Genomic DNA, 21,064 nt, shown 5'->3' on the forward strand with positions numbered 1-21,064 from the left:
CCGCCACCGCGCTCCGCTTCTCGGCGAGACCCAAATCGGGCGCTAAGGGTCCGTCACCTCCTGCCCCTTCCGTGGGTGAAGCGTGGGCTGGGAGAAGAGGAGCTGGGTTTGATCCCTGCCCTAGCACAGAAGGGAATTATCAGTCAAATCAACGTCATTGCTTTACTGATCCCAGATCTGAGGGGGAAATACCTGAACTCACTGATTTATTCCCCCTGTGCTGCGCAGGGCAGGGAGCTCCGATTAGGAACAACAGGTACCTGCTCCCGTGCAGTACCTTAGCGTTTGTACTGCTTAGATTAAGCACCAGTACCTGGTAGGAATAGGGAGAACAAGCAGTCGTCCACTGGGAAAGGTGTGCTGGGATAAAAAGGAATGCTTCCAGGTAGCCCAGAAGCATCCTGCTTCATAGTTAAAAAGCCACTGCACGTGGTCAGAGCTGCAGTTATGTGGGTAACTTGTTCCCTACATCCCCAGAGGCCAGGTTTTAAAGCAGAGCAAACAGTTCCCTTGAACTAAAGAGGAAAAATCCCATGGGATTAAGGCTGCACCTCTGCCCGGCGTTCCCATTTCAGTCCTGACTCAGCAGAGCTTGGGGTTTCTCTGGTGTGGCAAGCAGCCCGTGATGGAGATGTGGAGACAGAGGCTCGCATTCACCGCTGTGATCTGCATCCCCAGGCTGCACAATAGGAGCCACGGAACAGCAGCTCTGCCAGGCACAGAGTGGCAGCATGTGAGGGGCATCCAGCTGTGCGCTTCCAGTCACTATGAGGCAGAAAGGCTGTTTCCACAGGGATATCCCCCTCTGTGCTCCCAGGGAGGGAGCTGGTGCACAGGGGAAGGAAACAGTGAGTGTAACAGACGATGGCATTTTAAGGCTGGAGAAGAGCTCCTGGCTTCAGGCCTGCAGCAGGCTCCTGGCCACGATCATCCGCATCACCTCATTGGTACCTGCAGCAGGACAGGGGTGCAAAAGAGAGGCAATCAAGGCATTTTCCCCCAGATAGAAGATTCTCCCCGGATCAGCAGTTTCCAGCACAGAAAAGCTCCTCCTGCTGATGGAGGTGGCATTTAGGAGGTGTTGGGGCAAAATACAGCACATTGCTCAGGCTTCAGAGTGGCAGATGCTGGTGCTTGTATTGATTTGGGCTTCGAGAGGATGCAGCACCAGGAGTGGATATAAACCAACATCCAGGTTTTCACTATTAACACACACACAACGCACAGAGGGAGCACACAGACCCACTTGGTACTTGGAAAGAGGATGTCCTGGGTGTAGGTGAGGTGAAGGGGTTTCAAAGGAGGGAACACAGAATGGCCCAAATGAGATCAGAGAAGGGCAGACACCGTCAGAGACACGATGTTCTACTGGCAGTGACAGTGCCCTTTACCTTCCAGGATCTGGTGGACTCTGACATCTCGCACAAACTGCTGCACGGCGTAGTCCTTCAGGTAGCCATAGCCCCCGTGCATCTGCAGAGCCTGGTTACAGATCTGAGGAGAGAACAATCACCAGTGAAGGGACACAGAGAACATTCACCAGTGACGGGACACGGAGGACACAGCAGGGACAGGAGCTTGGTAAGAACCCAGGGACCTTCCTGGTGTCTTTGCTCTGGTCACTTAATCCCATCTCTTCAAGTGTGGTGCAGCAGCAAGGCGCTCCCAGTGCCCACCAGTGCTGCTCTCAGTGCCAGCACGTCACCCAAGTGCTCTTTCGCATTGATGATGCATTTATAGCACAGAAATACCAAGGAAAACACTTTTAAGGGGTATTTCGCTGCATGTCTGTGGTGCTACCGATGCAAAACGCCAACACCACCATCTACTGGTCTAGGAGGGAGAAATTGTTCCTTTTCCTTCTCGCTTCCCCTTTTCAGGGACGTTCTGGGGTAATGGCCTTTCTGAGTGGCCTATCAAAGAGCACTTGCTACCTGGGAATCATGGAATGGGTTGGGAAGGACCTTAGGATCATCCAGTTCCAACCCCTGCCATGAGCAGGGACACCTCCCAGCCTGCAGCATGGGTATTATCCTGCTCTGCTCCCTGTCCTGTCCCCCTCCTTGGTCCTCTAGAAGGCAGTGCAGGAAGCACAAGCCTGAGCTGTAGAGCCTCCACAGGCTGCAGAACTCAGTCCTATGAACACCCTGCTCCTGAAATGAGGCTTCTGGCTCAACGAACGTGCTTGGGACTGGGTCATGACAGTGCCCAGCTGCTTCCTGACACCCTGGAGGGGCTGCAAAGCTCCCAGGCGATGCTTCAAGTAACCCACCTCAAAGCACGCATCAGTAGCAAAGAGCTTGGCCATGGAGCACAGCACCGGTGCGTCCTCCCGCTCCTCCTGCAGCGCCCGCGCCGCGTTGCGCACCATCAGCCGCGCTGCCACCAGGCGCGTGGCCATCTCTGCCAGCCCAAACTGCAGGTACTGCACAGGGGAAAGCAGGTCAGCATCTCCGGGGGGGGGGGACTGGGCCACGTCCCCTCCCAGCTCTGGTGGAGAGTACCTGGTTGTTGGCCAGGGGCTCCCCAAACTGCTTGCGGACGGTGAGATGCTCCTGAGCCAGGAGCACAGAAGCATGAGCAGCTCCTAATGAACAAGAAGCTGGTGGGAGAAGGCAGGGACACAGTGAATGCGAAGCAGCCGCAGAAAGGGAACAAGATGATCCTGCCCTCCTCCTCCTCCTCCCTCAGCTTTCTTACCGATGTTTATCCTGCCCCCATTGAGGCCCTTCATGGCGATGCTGAAGCCCTGCCCTTCGGCTCCCAGCCGGTTGCTGACGGGAACCACGCAGTCCTCAAAGATCACAGCCCGAGTTGGCTGGGAATTCCAGCCCACCTGGGGAAGAGCAGAGTGCCCTCAGCCTGCCCAAGGAGCAGCACAGCTCCAGCTCCCAGCACACGACTGCTCTCAGCCTCTCGGTCTCCTTGCCAAGCTGCTGCGGAGCACCGCCAGGCTACGTGGTTTGGCCTCAGTGTGGGAACAGGAATGATCTATTTGAGAAGAGGCACAGATCCAACGGTCCGCGATGCTTCCGACATTAAAACCCTTCCCTTCACAAAGGGCAAACTTCACCTAAGCTGGGCTTGGCTTGGGAAGAATGGTCCAGGTGGGATTCTGGTCCTATCCCAGAAGAGATCCCTCATCATTATCCCGCACTTCCCTCAACACACAGGAAGCAAGCCCCAAGCCTCTTACCTTCCTCTCTTTCTTCCCAAAGCTGAGCCCTGGTGTTCCCTTCTCCAGCACCAGGCAGGAGATGCCCTTGGGGCCTGGGCCTCCCGTGCGACACATCACCAGGTAGACATCCGTGTCCCCCCCTCCGCTGATGAAGGCCTGCAGAAAGGCACAAGAAAGGGGTCCCTGTCGTGCGCTAGCCCAGAGCCTGCAGCTACGAAGACCCCAGAAGGTGTTCAGGGACCAGCTCTGGTGAATGCTCTGCAGAGAATACACAGAGATGAGGAGACAGCAGGAAATGGAAAGGATGAAAGCCAGCCCCTCTGTGCATGCACTGCATCCAGCAGCTTTAGGAGGAGCAAGGAGGTACCTTGGAGCCATTCAGGACGTAGGTGTCCCCTTTCCTCTGAGCCGAGGTCAGCAGGGAAGCTGCATCACTCCCACTTCCTGCTCAAGTGGTAAGGAAGCACCAGTGAAGCAAGTCCAGAGCCTGAACCCCCCCACAACTGCCCCTTCCCAACATCCCGGTGACTGCCCAGGTAAACAAGAGAAGGAACTTCCCTGCTGCTTGGAACGGTCAAGTCCAGTTCAGCTGCGCTGGGAGCCTGGGAAGGAGCTGACGAGGATGCTCACCTGGCTCGGTCAGGCAGTAAGAAGCAAACTGTTCCATGCTGCAGAGGGACGGGCAGAACCTGCGCCTCTGCTCCTCACTGCCAAAGGTGTCGATCATCCAAACACACATGCTGGAGCAGCAGAGAAGGAGCAGCATTACAGGAGGCCAACACAGCCAGCACTTAATCCTATCCTGCACGCCACGAAGCCAGAATCATTTCCCGGTGGCATCTCCTTTTGGAGCCTGTTTGCTCACAACCACTAAGTGACCCTCACAGGGACTGGTCTGCTCAGGGTCCCAACTTGAACTAAGAAGCGGCATCAAGGGAGCTGCCTCCAGCTGCATTCAGAGCCCACGGAACAACTCACTTGTGGATGCTCATATAAGCAGTGGTGCTGGTACATCCCGTTGAGAGCGCTTCAAAGATTATGGAGGTATCAAGTCGTGACAATCCAGAGCCACCGACGTCTGGTTTCACATAGATCCCACCAAATCCCAGCTGGGCTGCCTTCCGCATTGTGTCCACAGGGAAGATTTCCTGTCGGGACAGGCAGAGGGAGTGCAGTAATCAGGATGAATTCAATCTCAGCATTCAGACTCCTTTGGTACAGCAAGGCCAGACCCAAAGTCCTCCAGAGCTGATGTTAACTGGGTGGGTTACAGAATGGGTTGTCTCTACCTAGGCAGATAGAGACCATCTTCAGGAGTAAACCCAGGTCTCAGGTGATTCAACAGCCTGGCCAGGGAAGCTTCAAGGTCTTTCTGATGGCTTCCCACCCCAGCTGCAGCAGCAGCTTCGAAGCCAAGCCCTACAGATGATGTGACAGCACCGAGGAGCTACTGCAGGACCACCCCTCTGGGAGCCCCAGGACCCATCATGTCCTAAGGGACAGAAAGCAGAGCAGTACAACCCTGCTGGAGCTGCGGTACCTTCTCATCCCACTCAGCCATGTGAGGAGCCATCTCCTTGGCAGCAAAATCTAGGGCAACGCTCTGGAATTCCTTCTGCTCCTCAGTGAGCCCAGCGGATGCTAGGGAAAAGGAAAGAGTGATCAGAAACTGCATCTGCTGCAGGAAAACGAGTGTCAAACAGCATCCAAGTGTCCCAAGGACTGGGACCGCAAGAAGTCGAGAAGCGAGCTAAGAATAAAGCAGCCCCTCTATAGGTTTAGTTAGAGCCTGCATCCTGCTTCACCCAACACTGATTTGTTGGTTCCTCTCCCAGGGATGCTGCAGCTCCAGTCCCACACGCTGGGACACCCGGCAGCAATGCATCTGGGCAGCGCTCAGGAATCCCGTAGGAGGAGAGCAGCTCGGCCCCAGCTGTTATCCCGGTAACCGGAGCCCCCGCTCAGCATCAGGGGTACGAGCCGCCTCTTCTGCCTCCCCAGCGCCGCACCGGGCCCTTCCGAGCCACGCTGAGCCGCAGCCGAGCCTGAGGAGACAACCGAGGTACCGGGAAGGGGACGCAGCGCTTGGGCTCTCCCGGCCCGCACCCCCCGCGCCAGGTCCCGGGGCTCCCCGTCCCCTCGCAGCCCCTCCCGTTGCGCTGCTCACGGTCAATGCAGGAGGCGACGCGGCGCCGCCCGGCCGCGCACCGCAGCGATGGAGGCAGCAGCAGCCGCGCCGCCCGGGGGGCTCCGCACCAGGCCATGGCGCGGCCGGACCGCAGGCTGCGCTCGGGTGCAGGCTGGGAGCTGTAGTCCGGCCCCCGGCGCCTCCCGCCTGCGCGCTGGTTCCGGGAAGGGGGCGAGCCCGCGGGCTCCGCCGCCTCCGGCCGCGTAACGGTGCCCGCTGAACCGCGCCCGGCGGCAGCAGCGCGGTCCCGGCCGCCAGGAGCGGAGGAGCCGGTGAGGGAGAGCCGGGGGGCGCGATGGGGAGGGATGGAGCGGGGCGAGGAGGGACTGGAGCGCTTGGCACGGGAGGTGGAAAAGTTGATGCCGCCGGAGCCGGGGCAGTGCCAAGGGGCCGCTGCCGAAGGGGCAGGGGTTGGACGCGCCAGCCCTTGGCCCGAGGGGGATTGCGAGTAACAAGTCGAGGCAGAGCCCCGAGGTGGGAGGCTCCGGAGCCGAGCGGCTCGCCCTCCCCGTGCGCCGCGGCCGCTCTCGGGACGAGCACTTCGGGGCCCTCTCCTCCATCGCTGTGAAGCGAAGCTGCCCCGCTGCTGGTGTCCATCAGCGCGGGTCCTGCCTCCGGCACCGCGGGTGTGGTCCTCAGCCAGTGCCTGCGTTAGCACTGATAGAGGAAACGGCCGGGCCCGGGGAAGGAAATCACTCACTCACCCTGCACTCACTGCGCGGCTTCTCCTGCCCTGCCTCTGCCCTGCTCAGCTTACCTGAGCGCTGCTCCTTCTTCCCTCCTTCAGCAGCAGCTTCCCAGTGGAGAGAAGATCGTTCCAAGAGAGCAGAGATGCCTTGGCCGAGCAGGAAGAGAGACAAAGCAGCAGTAGCAGGTCTGTGCTGGCATCCTCGCTAACTCTCACTTGAGGTCCCAAGCTGTAGTGAAACTGCAGTCATCTTAACCCGCATGGGTTCCAGACAGCGTTTCCTCTGTGCAAACGGGCTGAGCAGCCAGGGGTGACAGAGACCAGGCTGTAGATGAGGACAGTGATGCATTCACAAGGCCAGGTGGTTAAGAAACACAACTCGCGTCCATTTACAAAGAGCTTTCACCTGTGTGAGCCCAGTGGAGCAGCAGGACACTGGTGTCTGCACAAACAAAACCCCAAAGAGCAAGAACCGGGCACCTGAGGCACTGTTCTGTGGTGTTTAAAGCAGAAGAGGAACAAAGTGCCCAGTTGGCTCATCCGTGGCACTCCTTTGCTTAATAAACTCCGGCAAATAAGCATCATCTTAGCCCTTCATCACTCCTGTTGGGAACCAAATGGGTTTTATCTGAATGTTTTGTTATCTCTTTTAAAGATAAAAAAGAGCCTGATGCTAAAATTGCCAAAACCGAGGAGGAGGAGGCTCCGGATAAGGAGGAAGAGGAGAAGTCCACAAAAGCTCCCGCTGGGAGTTCCAAGTCGGGGTGGAAGAACTGGAAGAAGACAAAGGAGTCTGACTCCGGTGGGGAGGAGAGCAAGATCACGTACTGCCACTGGCTGCTGAAATCAGAACCAGAGAGCAGGCTGGAGAAGGGAGTGGATGTGAAAGTAAGGACCTGCACCCCCCTTACTCAGCAGGGTACAGCAGCAGTGTCACTGCCGTCCCCAGAGTGCTGAGTTATGGGCTCAGGCAACCCGGAGGAACACTGTTGTGTCTTTACTTCTCAGACCCCATTTGTCTCCCTGCAAACCCCTGTGTTTTCATTGCATTTGGCAGTTCAGCATTGAGGACTTGAAAGCTCAGCCCAACCAGACCACCTTTTGGGATGGAGTAAGAAACTACCAGGTAAGGAGCACACGACAGAGGAAGGCACTGCAATAGCACCGGGAAAACGGGTAACCTGTTCTTTTGCCTGGAGAAAGGATTTGCTTTTGAGGCTGTACCACTCACAGGTTGGGCAATGCTGTTACATCATCCAGTTTTCCTTTCACTTTGAGCAGCCCTTATTCCCCTTGGCAACCTCTTGCAAGTCTATCCTTACTCAAACACTGTCAGTGGACATCAGCTTTCTGTTCCAGCCCTCTCCACAGAAGAAATCCATGTGTTCTTCCACTACTATACATGCTTCCCCCCATACATGATCAGCTCTGCTGAACTGCTGGATTCCCACATGCTTTCTAACCATCAGGAGCTTGTCTTTAGCCTGGGTTTTATTTCACATACTCTCTCTTGTTAGCTCTTGCTCCTGCTGCTTATAATGAAACCCTTGATGCAAAGAGCTCAAAGTCTCTTCTTTACACCTGACAGGCAAGGAACTTCCTGAGAGCCATGAAACTCGGGCAGCAGGCATTCTTCTACCATAGTAACTGTAAAGAGCCTGGCATTGTCGGCATTGTCAAGGTGAGTGCCTCTTCCTTGTCCAGTGTTTTGGGGCAGGGAATGGGTTATCCAACAGCTCCTTAGCCCTGCTTCCGTCTCTGCACCAAAAGAGGGCAAAAGCTGTCCAGTGGGAGCAGGAGGTGAGCCTGGGACATCAAGGCTCAAGGGTAGATGTCACAGCAGGGCTGACACAAGCACTTCTCCCTGGAGAAGTGGGACCAAACTGTTCTCCTGCTGGCATGTCAGGGCACTTCCAGCCAGGGCTTGCTCCACACTGATCAAAATGACTCAGTTCTACTCAGTAATAAAACCTCGGGCACAGAGCAGCTTCTGCAGGAGGAGAACTCACCACAAAGGCTCTCCTCCTCTACCCGGCTTTCCTCTGTTGGGTGTGCTCCTCTGCATCACGCTCCAAAGAGGTAATGGGGCTTCACTGACAACCATCCTGCTCTGCAGTGCTTCGACCCAAGAGATGGAAAGGAAGGAAATGGATCTCCCTGTTAGAATGGAGCTCAGGGAAAGCCAGGCTGGCTTGTGCATCAGGATTAGTCCTTCCCTCTAGTCACAGCTTGCTCAAGGGCATTTCATAGCCTTTGCTGACAATAGCTTTGAACTGATGTCTCACGTTCTTCTCCCTTTCTGCTTCAGATCGTAAAGGAGGCTTACCCTGATCACACACAGTTTGATCAGAAGAATCCTCATTATGATTCCTCCAGCAGAAAAGAGAACCCCAAATGGTCCATGGTAATGTAGTAAACTAAATACAGCTGCTTCAAGCTCTGTGTGCAAGCTGAGTGGAGGCAGAAGCCTCTTTGCATCATACTGTGTGTCTCCTTAAGCTTCTGTCCTGGCCTACCTACCTTATTCTCTCTCAAGAAGAAGGTCAATCCTGATAGTTTCTCTGCCTTTTCCCCTGTTTCTTCCAGAAGGCTGCCAAATCTATCTCCCTAAGTCGTTAAATGTTGGATGCAGACTGACATCCATGCACAGCAGGATTCTGGGTTAGCAAAAAGAACATATCTTTAAGTACCACTCTCAGCCTAGCACCAAGCGAGCTGTAGTTCTGAGGCACACTCAATGACAGGGAAGTGACTGTTCACAGGCTGGCTACATCCCACAGCTTCCTTCTGTATTGCCTGTGCCAGCACGGCTGTGTGGTGCTAGTGCCCAGTGCTGTAAGCACATCACCTGCCAGGAGCAGCCCAAAGTTCTTTTAGCCTCAAGCAAGGAAAAGCTTCCACACCATTATAAGGTGGCATTTCCTTCAGTTTAAGATCTTTATCCCCCTCCACCAGTATCTTATGTGATATCTGGAGGCTTTATCCTCCTCTGCTGCCCCTCACTTCCCAGGTGGATGTGCAGTTTGTGCGGATGACCAAGCGGTTCATCCCGCTCTCCGAGATCAAGGCTCACCACCTGGCACACAAAGCAGATGGAGGCCCCCTCAAGAACATGATGCTCTTCACAAGACAACGGCTTTCCATCCAGCCACTGACACAAGGTAGGAACCCTCTTCTCTGCACTCCTGGTGCTATTCCCTGGGGAGGCAGCCCTCACTCCAAGTGCCTGCAAGTCCCAGTTACAGCTTTTCCTCCCTTACCTTTCCAACACAGAGGAGTTTGATTTCGTCTTGAGCCTGGAAGAGGAGAAGCCACATTAAGAACCTACCAGCAGCACAGTTTGTACCTTGCCACTGATGCTCCTAAACCAGCCTAATTCCCAAGTTCCCTTGCTCAACCCCAGCAACAAAATGTGCCCGCCCATGATCCACAGCTCCACATCCCTTCTCCTGACACACTGTTACTTGCTTCTTTTTAAATAAAGCTTTTGAGAATCAAGTGCAGCTTCTCCTTTGTAATAGCTGGGAAATCTGCAGTTTAGCTCCTGAGGGACCAAACATCCTCCTTGGGGATCTAACGACAGGATCCATTGCAGTTCTATGTGCTGCAGAGGCACATTTCTCTGCAGGAAGGTATCACTAGAACAAGAACATATAAATACACATCCAGCTTGCTTGCTGCAACGCACATCAGTTAACTTCCTATAGGTACCAGACTCCTCAGGTTATTTAAGCTCTGGTATCAGGGAAGTGGAAGATAACAGAGCTGTCTTGCTCATTTTAAGCTATAAGGGTTCTCCATCAGCAAAGCTTCTAAAGGAAGACCAAGGACTGACAAAGCTACCAAAGGACAGACTGCTCCTGGAGGGCTGCACTGCACAGCACTAAGGGAAAATGGCTTCATGCCACAAAGAACCCAAGGCCAGAGGCAGGCACCACGAACCACAGCAGACCAGGTCGTGCACAGCATTGACAGCCAGGGCTGGCTCTTTTTAATTGGAGAGACAAAAAAACCCAAGTTGGAAAATACAGCCATTGAAAAGACGACGAATTAAGAAACATGTAAACACAGCAGAGGCTTAATTACAGGTTGCACTGCTTGGCTGGAGTACTTGCACACTGCCCCTGCTCCAGCCTGCCTGGGGGAGAGGGGAATGAGCCAAGGGCTGAACAGAACCTCAGGGGCCACAACTGCTCCAGTGCTGTCTGCCCCTTACATGCTAAGGAAATGCTCTTCTCTCGTACCTGCAGTGACCTTATGCTTCCGCTTCTCTCTGAAGAGGCTCAGCACATCTGCTCCACCACAGACAAACACAGGGCCTAGTGGGCAACAGGTTGAATGGTCCATTAGATGAAGGAAAAAATGGGAATCATTTCTACATTCTGGTTCCACAAGTAGGGACACGGGAGAGGGGCACGGAGGAGGGAAAAATCAACCCAAACGACTCATGCACCTTTTCCAAGTTAACCCTCCCTAAGTGGTGAGCAGATGTTGAACAGAACTCTCCCAACTGTGCCTTGTTATCCCACATCCAGTACTGCTGCTGTTCAGCCAGTAAACAAAACACTCCTGGAATGCAGAGGCACCTTCATCCACGGGGTTTCTTTAACACCACGTGGCCTACAAGCAAGAGGAATGGGGAAGGATGGGAATTCCAGGTGGGACGGGAGCCTAGGGGAAGCTAGAGGGGGGTTAGGGTACTGCTGTGCTCAGCTAAGCCATGGAAGGATAGTCTGCTATCCCCAGAGGCTCCCAGTGGGAGCTTCACTTGTCCCTAAAAGATTGTATTGCCACAGCACAGGTTCCCCCTACACAGAGAGGGAGAGTAAGGAGTAAATCCAGATTCCTTTGCCACCAAGGCCTGCAGCAGGTCCCCACTCCCTGCCCTGCCACAGGGCAGTTGTCTGATGCCAGGACAACCCAGCTCCAGCCCACGGCACAGACCTCTCATGGACAGAAAGCAAGCCACGTCTTCGGATGAGAGCAGCACATGGTGAGACACAGCATCGGGCAGGGATGAGCTCAGTAGTGTCCTCTACAACAGCACGATCTGTCCAGCTCTACTGACAACCACAGCCTTACACGTGGTGAATAAAAGATAACTTACTTTGGCAAGCAGAAACACACATTTATCACTGGAATACAGTAGCTGTCTTAGTACATAAAATGCTCCCCTTTCCACCCAGGCCCCGCTCCCTCCAGCACTGCTCCACTAAATAAAGCAGAAGATACCCTAGTGAGCCACCAGCTCACAGGGAAATCCAGGCAAATCCCACTCAACAGAGCTCATATCCCAGCATTTCCTGCAGGCTTCTCTCTCTCCATTTGATAGGAGGTCTAGCCCCTTGCTTCCTCAAAGGGCAGCTAAACAGGGTGGATATTCTTCAGACTCCATCAAGTCTACAAAGCCACATCTAATTGTTAATGGAGGAATGACTCCCTTCTGGGAATGTTCTCATGATTTCACTTAGCTGAAGACTAAGAAAAGCTTAATTCAGGGAAGGAAAAGCCCACATTCAGGTTCTCAGTTCACAGCATTACCCTCAGACCTTTAAGCTCAGACCTTAGGAATGTGCCTCTGGAAACACAGAGCTCTACTCTATCATCCTTCCAGTTGCTGCTTGGCTTCATCTAGCAGCACACACAGGCCATAAGCTTCTTAAAACCACTTCATCCACTTTCTGTCCTTCCTAATCCTCATCCCACAGGCTCGAGGAAGCAAATACAACCATACACGCGTGTTTCTAGACTGCCCTGTCTGTCCCTACAACAAAGACTGCTCTGCCACAAGGACACAGGAACGAGCAGGGCAGTGTGTGCAGCGTAAGCCCACTCCCAAGAGAGCCCCCATTGATGTCTCACCTCCCAAAAGCATCCTCTAGATCTCTCCAGGCTGCTCTGCAGCAGCAGCTAGAGAGGGGCACTCAGGCAGGTGCTGGGACAACACTAGGAAGGCACTGCTCTTGGCCAGGAGCCTTCTGCCACCTCCCTCTGCCCACTCAACAGTACTGGGACCTTCACAGCTCTGCCCAACCTGTGCCACCTCCTCCTGCACTCTCATGCCTCGCTCCCTCCTGCCAGGCACAGCTCTTCCTTGCCACGACACACAGGAGCTCCACAGCAAGGCCGCTGCAGCGTGCTCAGTGTGGCTGAGTCAGTGACATGATACAGCTGTTTGTGGCAAGGAATCCAGCATGGAAAGGAAGGGGAGGTAGCGAGGGGATAACACTCAGCACTTCAAGAAGGCCACACCTCAGTCCGAGTCCCTCCTCTACCTTCCAGCTAATCCCTGTGTCCTTTTCCCTCGTGAAGGTTTCAGAAAGGCAAGACAACATCCATCCTGCACAGCCCCAGAGCAACCTCCACCCAGATGGGAAGCAGCAGCAGATGTGGCCTTCACTTGCTCTCTCCCTCCCTGCTGCCACACCAAAAGGGTCTCGGGGCAGAGAGGAGATCAGGCAGCTCCGCAGCCTCAGGACACACGCCTCAAAGCAGCCGATCCCAGAGGAATGTCGTTGACTGGGAAGCACTGAGGCACCTTCAGCTCCGCAGCACCAGTGCTGCAGCTCGCTTTGCCCTCCCATCCCTTCCCACCCTGTGAGTCCTTTGAAGAAAGGAATTAAGTCAAAAACGGGTATTTGTTTTCACAAAGTCTCTCAAGTGTTTTGTCCTCCTCCTCCTCCTGCTGCTGCTGCTGCTGTCCCTCTGGCTCCACAGCAGCATCCTCTGCGTGGCCCCTCACTGCCGGCCGTTGTTCTCTGCAGGCTGGTTGGGGGTCTTGGCCTCGGGGTGCGAGGAGGTCCCCTCAAACCGCTGGGAAGCGATGGCTGCTTGGTGGGACATGCTCTTCCTCACGATGTCTCCTTTCCGCCAGAGCACCACCTCCTGCAGTAACATAGCCAGCAGGCCTCGTCAGGGCTTGTGGGGCCTCATCCTGCCCCAGCCAGGCCCAAAGGCTGAGCCAGGCAAACAGTGAGAGCTCAGCCCATGCTGGCATCTTCCACCACATGTGTGCATGAGGCCATTTGCAGCCTTGGTATGTTTGGGTAGAGCGGTCCTCCCCAGGGTCTGAGCACACAGAGGCAACCCACTGGACATCTAGGGCAGCCATAGGCTACTGCCATGGGCTACCACATTGGAATGGGTAAGGTGAGAAGCTCTACCATGGGGCAACAGTGGAAAAGAAATCCCAGTTAGGCACCTGCTACATGCACATTTGACCCATGTGGACCACCCTTTGCACACTCTCATTGGTATATGGAATATCCTCATGGATATTCAGCCAAGAACACAATTCTCCCCATGGGAATCCCAAATTCCCAGAAGGTGCTTCTAACACAGGATTCCCAAGTGACAGTCCCCAGGTCCAAGAAGAAAACCAGCTCTGCTCCTCACCTGCTGTTTGAAGTAACGCCTCTCTTCCTCATCGATCAGCACCAGGTTGAGGTAATAACGCACCGAGAACTTCTTATTGATGTCCCTCATGGTTGGAGTCAGCTCATAGCCAGCCAGGAAGAGCCTGATAGGAATGGACTCCCCTGCAAAGTGCACAGAACCATCAGCACAGGCAGAATGCACAGTTGTAAACTAGGAGAGCACCAGCAAGACAGCTCACTAGGCCACAAACATCGTGACCATCTCCACAAGTGGGGTAAGATGAGCAAGATCTCAACCCCCTTCAGAAACCCATAGCCAGATCCTGCCCTTGCTGACAGCTACTCCACCTCCACTTCTAAGGCATGGGACTCGCCATGACCTTCATCAGGACAGCACTGCAGGAAGAAATGAGTAAGGTGCCATTTTCTCTGGCAGAGGAGAATGTGGCATAGGAGACTGGCACAGAGCTAGAACATCATCTTTCTGCTTCAAGCTGCAGCAATGCCAGCTGGTGGCACATGCCAGCAGGGAATTTACATCTATTCCACTGCTTCAGCACAAGATTTAAGTCATTGCAACTCATTATGCCTCAGTTCCTCCTCATCAGATCAGAGAAGGAAGGGGGTCGTATTTAACCACCTCTGGAAACTGCTGTGAGCCCACCAGTGAAACAGGAGCACACAGATCCAGCTGAAGCTACTGTAGGACTCCTGTTCCCATCCCAAAAGACTCCCAAGAAGAGGAATTCCGAAGGGTTCATCTGCCTTCTCACCTCTCACAGGTGCCCCATCCATGATCTCGTATTTGGCTATTGTGTCGTTCTCATGATAGACGTTGGGGCCGGTCCCTGTTGTTTCTCTCTTGATGATATCTATCTCCATGTGCTTGATCTTGATTCGCACCAGCAGGAAGTAGATCTTGCCAACAATCACATCTTTTAAATGATACCTAGCATGTGAAGGGAGAAAGCACCACAATCAGTGTCTGCACCATGACACCAAAGCCTCCAAAATCCAATCTTTTAGGTTGATTAAAACTAACCCCAATATTACACCAGAAGGAGGTTTGTCAGCATCAGCTGGGAAAGGTTCATCAAAACTAGCTTAAAAAGAGCTGTTCCCAGCTTCTCTGCCTGAATTAATGTCCCACTTCAGCTGCACTGACTGGTAAAGAGCAGACTTGATACTTGGAAGACACTTGGAAACACTGATCTTGCCAAGGATAATATAGGGAACACAAAGTTACTGCAGCAGCCTCACACTGTGCTCCAAGCTCAGGGAAGCCACAGCTTCCCACTCCTTGATCAGAGAGATGTGATCCCCCACATTTATGGGGCAGGGCAAGGAACCCACAGATCCTCAGCAGGATCCAACCTGCCTTGCTGGAGCACGTGAACACAGACTCCCTTTGAGGATCACACACGTGCCTCAGGCTTCCAAACCAAGCTGTCCCCTGTAGCAGATAGCTCCTCACAGCCACTGCCTGCTCTCAAGACACTTACTTGGACTTGTTGTACTCGAACTCAATGTGTAGGCAATCCTCAATCCCCACTTCCATCTTGATGGAGGAGTTGAGCTCCGGGTATGTGCTCAGGGTGTGCACAACTATGTCCATCTCCTTCACCACGTCGTTCAGTCTGCGGCTGACGGTCGCACGGAGGAAATACCTGCAAGGCCAGTCCCCTCCTGTTAGGGGGGGCACAGGAAGCAACGGGGACAAGCAGGGAGGGATGTGGGGCTGAATGGGTTGCACTGAACTAGCTAGCCAAGCAGTCTCACAGGCATCCTGGCTTCTGGAGCAGCCAATACCCCAGGATGGGAAAGACAGAAGGGAATTTTCTAATGGCAAAGGCTTCTCTAAGCTTCCATGCATTTGTGAGCCTGAGCTGCCCGAGTATCATTGTGGAGATCCAAGTAACAGCTTGCACATGGTAAAACCACTTTTGCAAGAGATGAGATCATGCTGGTCTCCACAGACACACCTCTTCCTGCAGATCTCAACTTTCCAACCCCCCTTCAAAGGCCAGTGACTGGATTTCCAGTCAACTGGAGCTCCTCAATGTGAAATACGTGCTGATAAAAGCAGAGCCCTCCAAGACAACTCAGGCCCCCAGAATCCATTGGGAATTACACTCTAAGCTTGTAAGGATGTGTGGGAAGGGATGCAGTGAATACCAGCACCTGCACACTGCACAGAGCCAGGGCCTGGGCTCAGCATGGGGAAAGCACTCACCGTAGCTTCACGTTCTGCCCTGTGTAGGACTCGTAAGGCTTTTCCACGTGGGTGAACTCAAAGTCAAACGTCTGTGACTGAGTGAATTCACCAGGACGGGCCAGGTCCTTCACCAGGGACACGAACTCATGGTGGTTCCCTCGGTCATAGTAGAGCTCTGGGAAGACAGAAGGGCAGGGTAAGCTGTGCTGCTCAATCCCGTGAAAGAAAGAAAGGCAGGAGATGTCACAGGCCCTGCAGCAGGAAGGGGTCTGTACAGCCTCATCAACTCCAAATCAGGAGCTCACTTTGCCTCAGGGACGTGGGTCACCTCCTATCAGTATTAATTAGACTGGTTGAGAAGAGGAGCCAGTGGCTCATGCAATATTCCAGGGAAAAGGCACTGCCACCGTAAGGAGAGGAAAACACCACCACTGCTTCTCTGGAACATCAAACAGTGACTGAGCAAAATCAAGGACTAGGAGGCTTCCTGCTGTTCCTGCTTATCCTTTCACGACAAAGAGTTTGAGTGCTCTTGATTCCCACCAGGGAAAAACAGTGGAGACTGCCACCAACCCTGCAGTAAGCCAGCACTCAGTGCAGGACTGCCAAGTGTGTGGGGAGGAGGCTGAGTCAGGTGCTCCACCAGTCCCTGGATAACACATGAACACTGATGAAGGAAGAGCATTCACCTTTGGAAGCACTGCTCAAACCAGCTCAGGTAACCAACACCAGCCCATTGCTTCAGTTTCCTCACAACCTTCTCGGGCCTGCAAGAAACAACTGCAGGTTTCCTCACTTCCACAAGTGTTCTCCTTTAGGACAAAGCCACAGAAACTTAAAGCGCTGCAATTTGCATTAACAGCTTGGTATTACAGCTAAACATCAAGGAAACCTGCCCTTCCCAAGGCTGTGTGAGCACTGTGCCTACCAGACACCCACACCGGCTTTCCAAAAGGTAAAGCCTTCGCCAGTCTGATATGGTGAGATAAGGAAACAACCCCCCAAGTCATCAGACAGTCACCCCCCAAGTTCACTGTCAGGACTAAACTGTGCAGAGAAGGCTTCTAAGAGGGATTAGCAGTGGTCAGGAACTGTTGTGAGACTCACTTCTCCACTCCTTGAGATGCACAGCGAGATTCCAGCTTGTGATTTCTGTTTCATACACCCCTCTGCTCACCCTGTCTCCATAATGGAATTATTGGCATGAGGACACCCTTCACTTAAGCTAAACAGTGAGTGCCATCAAGGCTGGGCAGGCAGGTGACATAAATAAAGCAGCTCTCTGCATTGAATACACGTCTACAGGGAGGGAAGTGCTTGCTAACGTGACAGGAGAAGCCTCGTGCCACATAACAAGAGGAACACATCATCTTGCCACACAATGCAGAAAGCAACAACTGAATTTAAAGCAAGGGGAGGCAAATGTCAGTGCTACCTTGGAAGGGCCCGGGCTGGCACTCTGCAGCCTTAAGTGGAGGAAGGACTGGTGTTTCCCACAATTCAGAAGACATTAGGATGTCAAACAGGTATAAGTTGTAATTGCAGGTTTTCAGGGCTATAGGTTTTCCAGGTTAAAACCATGTTCAGGACACTGCAAAATGAAATGTTAAATGGGTTCTGTGCTCACCAGTGGCCACACAGGACATGGTGTTCATAGCCTGGACCCTGGTCTGGAACACTCATTCTCCCCACTATACCTCTGTCTCCCTACCTCTACATATGGTGTGGATACTGACTTTGTGACAGTGGGAAGTTGGAATATAAGGCAGGCTGGTTTGAGATGGAAAGCATTAAGGTGGTACAAAGTTCAGCTCTTTAATAAAGCAGCCTGAGGGGAAAAAGAAAGGGCTGGTGTGTGGCCACAGCAGCTCCTACCACACCTGCCAGGGTCCTAATGTGACTTCAGAGCCCTTATTCTCTCAAAAGTCTTCCAAAATGGGCAATGAAAAGCAGGTGAGGCAGCACAAAGGAGAAAATAGAGCAGGAAGTGAAGTTCATGCTTAATTTCCACTGACAATCATCATCAAATGGGCTCCCTCCTGAGGAACAGGGTTAGCTACACCCCGTTGTTTGCAGGCTCTCCTACCTGGCCTCCCCTTCCCTTCCAAAAAGCAGCATTAAGCACAAGTGAGGCCAGCAAAATCATCCAACACCAGCATCAGGGTTGGGTGGGGAAACCTCCAGCTCACTTGCCTACAGCACATGATTTGCAATGTAGAGGCTGCAGGCCCACAGCTCACCCGGGGGTTTTGGGGGTCAAAGTGCCACAGGCACCAAATGCAGCTGCATCACCAGGAGCACCAGTACAAGAGGGACATGGAGCTGTTGGAGAGAGTCCAGAGGAGGCCACGGAGGTGCTAGGAGGGCTGGAGCAGCTCTGCTCTGGAGCCAGGCTGAGAGAGCTGGGCTGCGTCAGCCTGGAGAACAGAAGGCTCCTTAAGGGGAGACCTGAGAGCAGCTCCAGTACCTGAAGGGCAAGATGATGATTCCAAGATCCTGCACTTACTTTGGGGTGCAGGGATGAAACATGGACATTTCCACTGGGATCAAGGGTGGGTGTGGCTGCCACCCTTCCTCATTCAATCTGCATTGGTTACACGCACGGATAACCACGAGTTTTGAACAGCTTGAAGCCACTCAACCAACCATGCAGGGACACATAGACATGCACTCGAGAAACAGAGTCAAAATGGAATCAGCCAAGCTGAAAAGAAGGCCTCAAGAATCCCAGCCCAGTTTGGGCTGGAAGGGACCTTAAAGCTCACCCAGTTCCAAGGGCAGGGACCCCTTCCACTGGAGCAGGTTGCTCCAAGCCCCTGTGTCCAACTTGGCCTTGAACACTGCCAGGGATGGGGCAGCCACAGCTCCTCTGGGCACCCTGTGCCAGCGCCTCAGCACCCTCACAAGGAAGAGCTTCTGCCTAAGAGCTCATCTCCATCTCCCACCATAAGAAAACTCATTCACCCGGGTCAGTGAGGAACAGGGGCTGGGGAAGCCCCTGGGATGGATGAGCAAAACCCACCCAATTGACCACCCTTATCAGAGCCTTTGCTTCCCCAGGCACCCAAGCAATGGCAACAGCAGAGCCATTCTAGAGAATCACACTGCCGGGACGTCCAGGCTCAGACCTGCACCTGCAGGAGGTAAAGCAAGCACCACCCACCTCCAAGCACATGCATCTGCGAGGTGAAATCAGTGCCCGAGCAGAGGCTGGAAAATAGGACGAGGAAATAGGGAACAATGACCTGGAAAAAGGCTGGAGCTCCCTCCCTTCACCAGGTTACCCACCTCCAGCAGAGGACGGACTGACTGCGTGTGGCTATAGGGATCCCCCGGTGGGCAGGAGCACATCCCGCTTCACCTCATCCCCACCTCCACACCCTACGGCCCAGCACCATTCCCAGCACCCGTGCTATGGAGGTGAGGGGAACGGGAGCGCGGCTCGGCGGGGCCTCACCGATCTGCCCGATGAACTCCACTTTGATGCCCTGGTGCTCCAGCCGCTTGTTGGGGTGCTTCAGGGTGAGCACCACCCGCCCGGACACGGTCTCCCCGTCGTAGAAGAGGAAATACTTCTCCTTCTTCCCCTCCTCCGTCTTGTGCTCCACCCGCCGCCGGCTCTCGCCGTCGCTCAGCACCAGCTCCAGCTCCACGCTCTGCCCGAACCCGAAGAAGCTCATTGCACCGGGGGATGGGGGGGGCGGCCCGGCCTGGCCCCGACGGTGCGAGCAGCAGAGGGGTCTCGACGGCGGAGGGGGCCCGCAATGCGGCACGGACACGGGCGGCGGGACCCGGGCGCCGCTGGAGGGAGCCCGGGGCGGGCGCGGCCCCGCGGCCCCTCAGCCCTCACCGGGAGCGCGGCCCCCGCCTCACCGCCGGCCCAGGCGCTGCGCACCGCGCATGCGCTGTCCGCACCACGGCGCCCCTCACAGGCCGCCGGGCGCAGGCGCACTGAGCGCGGCGCTGATTGGCTGAGGGGATAGGCTGCGGCAGGCAATTGGCTGGTTCGAAGCCGGGCGGCGGTGCCGGCGGGAGAGTGATGGCGGCCGAGGAGTTGGTGCGGGCGCTGGCTCGGTGCAGGCTGCAGGAGATCGGATTGGGTGCGGGACCGGGGCGGTTCCGAGGGGGCCGCGGGGCCTTTGAGGGGGCTCTGAGGTCCTTTGAGGGGGTTCTGGCGGCCTTTGAGCGGGCTGCGGGAGCCTTTGAGGGGGTCTGAGGTCCTTTGAGGGGGCCGCGGGGGCCTTTGAGGGGGCTGAGTGGCATCTAAGGTGCATGAGAGGAGCCAAGGGTTCCTGTGGGGAGCTGGAGCTGCTGTGCACATACGGTGCTTATAAACCTTTATTTCCCCTTAGTCTGGGTGGACGCGGTCTGGAGTCTGGATTTCACTGAGACCGAGCCTCTGGATCCCAGCATTGTAGAGGAGATCACCAACGATGGACTTGATGTCTTCACCTGTCTTCACCAGGCCCTGCTGTGGTTTGCTGATGAGAGCCAGGAGAGGGAGGTGAGGATGGCATTGGCACCATGGGGGTGGGCCCTGGTGCTCTGCAGGTATTCAGGGCTGTCCCACGTGGAAACGTGCAAAATGCTCTAAGGCAGCCCTAAGCAGTCCTTGTCACATGTGCTGGAATGCTTCAGAGGGAAGGTATTCCCATGGGTAAGAAATGTGAGGTCATATATAGTATAACATCATGTAGATTCTATATAGTACTATATAGCATAATTGTGAAAGCATTTTCACACTTGAAGTTCAACTGTAAATTCCTGCCCCTGGGTCAGGATAATCCCCAGCACAAATAGTGTGTACTTCAGCCCAGAACCCCCCTGTGTGCTGGGCTGCACCCCCAGAGCGTGAGCAGCAGCTCAGGGAGGGGATCCTGCCCCTCTGCTGCACTCTGGGGAGACCCCCCCTGCAGTCCTGATCCAGCCCTGGGGCAGCAGCACAAGAGGGACGTGGAGCTGTTGGAGAGAGTGCAGGGGAGGCCATGGAGCTGCTGCGAGGGCTGGAGCAGCTCTGCTCTGGAGCCAGGCTGAGAGAGCTGGGCTGGGGCAGCCTGGAAAAGAGAAGGCTCCTGAAGGGGAGACCTGAGAGCAGCTCCAGTGCCTAAAGGGGCCAACGAGAAACCTGGAGAGAAGCTTTGGACAAGGGCCTGTAGGGACAGGCCAAGGGGAATGGCTTTAAGCTGCCAGAGTGGAGACTGAGATGAGCTCTTAGGCAGAAGCTGTTCTCTGTGAGGGTGCTGAGGTGCTGGCACAGGGTGCCTAGAGAAGCTGTGGCTGCCCCATCCCTGGCAGTGTTCAAGGCCAAGTTGGACACAGGGGCTTGGAGCAACCTGGTCCAGTGGAAGGGGTCCCTGCCTGTGGCAGGGGGTTGGAACTGGGTGAGCTTTAAGGTCTCTTCCAACACAAACCATTCCAT

General features: G+C 54.6%; 4 protein-coding genes across 8 annotated transcripts in view; 2 read left to right on the forward strand and 2 right to left on the reverse strand.

Moving 5' to 3' along the window:
• Window positions 1–148: 148 nt before the first annotated feature.
• Window positions 149–6,354, reverse strand: ACAD8 (acyl-CoA dehydrogenase family member 8). 2 transcript variants are annotated; one of them, XM_065696877.1, is made up of 12 exons: window positions 6,154–6,354; window positions 5,346–5,638; window positions 4,719–4,819; window positions 4,157–4,326; window positions 3,809–3,918; window positions 3,546–3,622; window positions 3,197–3,334; window positions 2,701–2,836; window positions 2,505–2,602; window positions 2,273–2,425; window positions 1,392–1,494; window positions 149–951 (listed from the first exon to the last, which is right to left on the reverse strand). In XM_065696877.1, exons 1-12 carry the CDS (start codon window positions 6,252–6,254, stop codon window positions 899–901), a joined length of 1,533 nt encoding a protein of 510 aa, XP_065552949.1. In that variant the 5' UTR covers window positions 6,255–6,354; the 3' UTR covers window positions 149–898. The 2 variants fall into 2 exon arrangements, with proteins under 2 accessions (XP_065552949.1, XP_065552950.1); XM_065696878.1 differs by having other exon boundaries at window positions 2,505–2,587; window positions 6,154–6,350.
• On the forward strand, window positions 5,512–9,552 carry THYN1 (thymocyte nuclear protein 1). Of its 2 annotated transcripts, none has more exons than XM_065696880.1 (8): window positions 5,512–5,638; window positions 6,154–6,240; window positions 6,710–6,942; window positions 7,112–7,180; window positions 7,643–7,735; window positions 8,363–8,458; window positions 9,065–9,215; window positions 9,328–9,552. In XM_065696880.1, the coding sequence occupies exons 2-8, from the start codon at window positions 6,198–6,200 to the stop codon at window positions 9,372–9,374; spliced, it is 732 nt and encodes a 243-aa protein (XP_065552952.1). In that variant the 5' UTR covers window positions 5,512–5,638; window positions 6,154–6,197; the 3' UTR covers window positions 9,375–9,552. The 2 variants fall into 2 exon arrangements, with proteins under 2 accessions (XP_065552952.1, XP_065552953.1); XM_065696881.1 differs by having other exon boundaries at window positions 6,157–6,240.
• A 461-nt stretch (window positions 9,553–10,013) lies between these two features.
• Window positions 10,014–19,545, reverse strand: VPS26B (VPS26 retromer complex component B). The gene is made up of 6 exons (XM_065696879.1): window positions 19,103–19,545; window positions 15,664–15,820; window positions 14,933–15,097; window positions 14,204–14,379; window positions 13,450–13,592; window positions 10,014–12,939 (listed from the first exon to the last, which is right to left on the reverse strand). The coding sequence occupies exons 1-6, from the start codon at window positions 19,323–19,325 to the stop codon at window positions 12,793–12,795; spliced, it is 1,011 nt and encodes a 336-aa protein (XP_065552951.1). The 5' UTR covers window positions 19,326–19,545; the 3' UTR covers window positions 10,014–12,792.
• A 118-nt stretch (window positions 19,546–19,663) lies between these two features.
• NCAPD3 (non-SMC condensin II complex subunit D3) overlaps window positions 19,664–21,064 on the forward strand; it is a 28,135-nt gene continuing 26,734 nt past the window's right edge. For all 3 annotated transcript variants that reach the window (XM_065696890.1, XM_065696889.1, XM_065696891.1), the window contains exons 1-2: window positions 19,664–19,745; window positions 19,998–20,149. In XM_065696890.1, the coding sequence (XP_065552962.1) occupies window positions 19,685–19,745; window positions 19,998–20,149 (213 nt within the window). In that variant the 5' untranslated portion in view covers window positions 19,664–19,684. The remainder of the gene's footprint in view (window positions 19,746–19,997; window positions 20,150–21,064) is intronic.

The sequence above is a fragment of the Lathamus discolor genome, chromosome 17, assembly GCF_037157495.1.
Source record: "Lathamus discolor isolate bLatDis1 chromosome 17, bLatDis1.hap1, whole genome shotgun sequence".
In the NCBI taxonomy this organism is placed as follows: Eukaryota; Metazoa; Chordata; class Aves; order Psittaciformes; family Psittacidae; genus Lathamus; species Lathamus discolor.

Excerpts from the sequence above, each read along its gene's own strand:
- THYN1 (XM_065696880.1), top strand. The coding sequence starts at position 6,198 with ATGCCTTGGCCGAGCAGGAAGAGAGACAAAGCAGCAGTAGCAG. Across the intron at positions 8,459-9,064 it reads AGAACCCCAAATGGTCCATG|GTGGATGTGCAGTTTGTGCG; the intron begins GTAATGTAGTAA and ends CTCACTTCCCAG. Across the intron at positions 9,216-9,327 it reads CATCCAGCCACTGACACAAG|AGGAGTTTGATTTCGTCTTG; the intron begins GTAGGAACCCTC and ends TTTCCAACACAG.
- ACAD8 (XM_065696877.1), bottom strand. The coding sequence starts at position 6,254 with ATGCCAGCACAGACCTGCTACTGCTGCTTTGTCTCTCTTCCTGCTCGG. Across the intron at positions 4,820-5,345 it reads CGTCGCCTCCTGCATTGACC|CATCCGCTGGGCTCACTGAG; the intron begins GTGAGCAGCGCA and ends CCTTTTCCCTAG. Across the intron at positions 952-1,391 it reads AGTCCACCAGATCCTGGAAG|GTACCAATGAGGTGATGCGG; the intron begins GTAAAGGGCACT and ends GTCCTGCTGCAG.
- VPS26B (XM_065696879.1), bottom strand. The coding sequence starts at position 19,325 with ATGAGCTTCTTCGGGTTCGGGCAGAGCGTGGAGCTGGAGCTGGTGCTG. Across the intron at positions 15,098-15,663 it reads GGGCAGAACGTGAAGCTACG|GTATTTCCTCCGTGCGACCG; the intron begins GTGAGTGCTTTC and ends CTGGCCTTGCAG. Across the intron at positions 12,940-13,449 it reads GGCGTTACTTCAAACAGCAG|GAGGTGGTGCTCTGGCGGAA; the intron begins GTGAGGAGCAGA and ends ATGTTACTGCAG.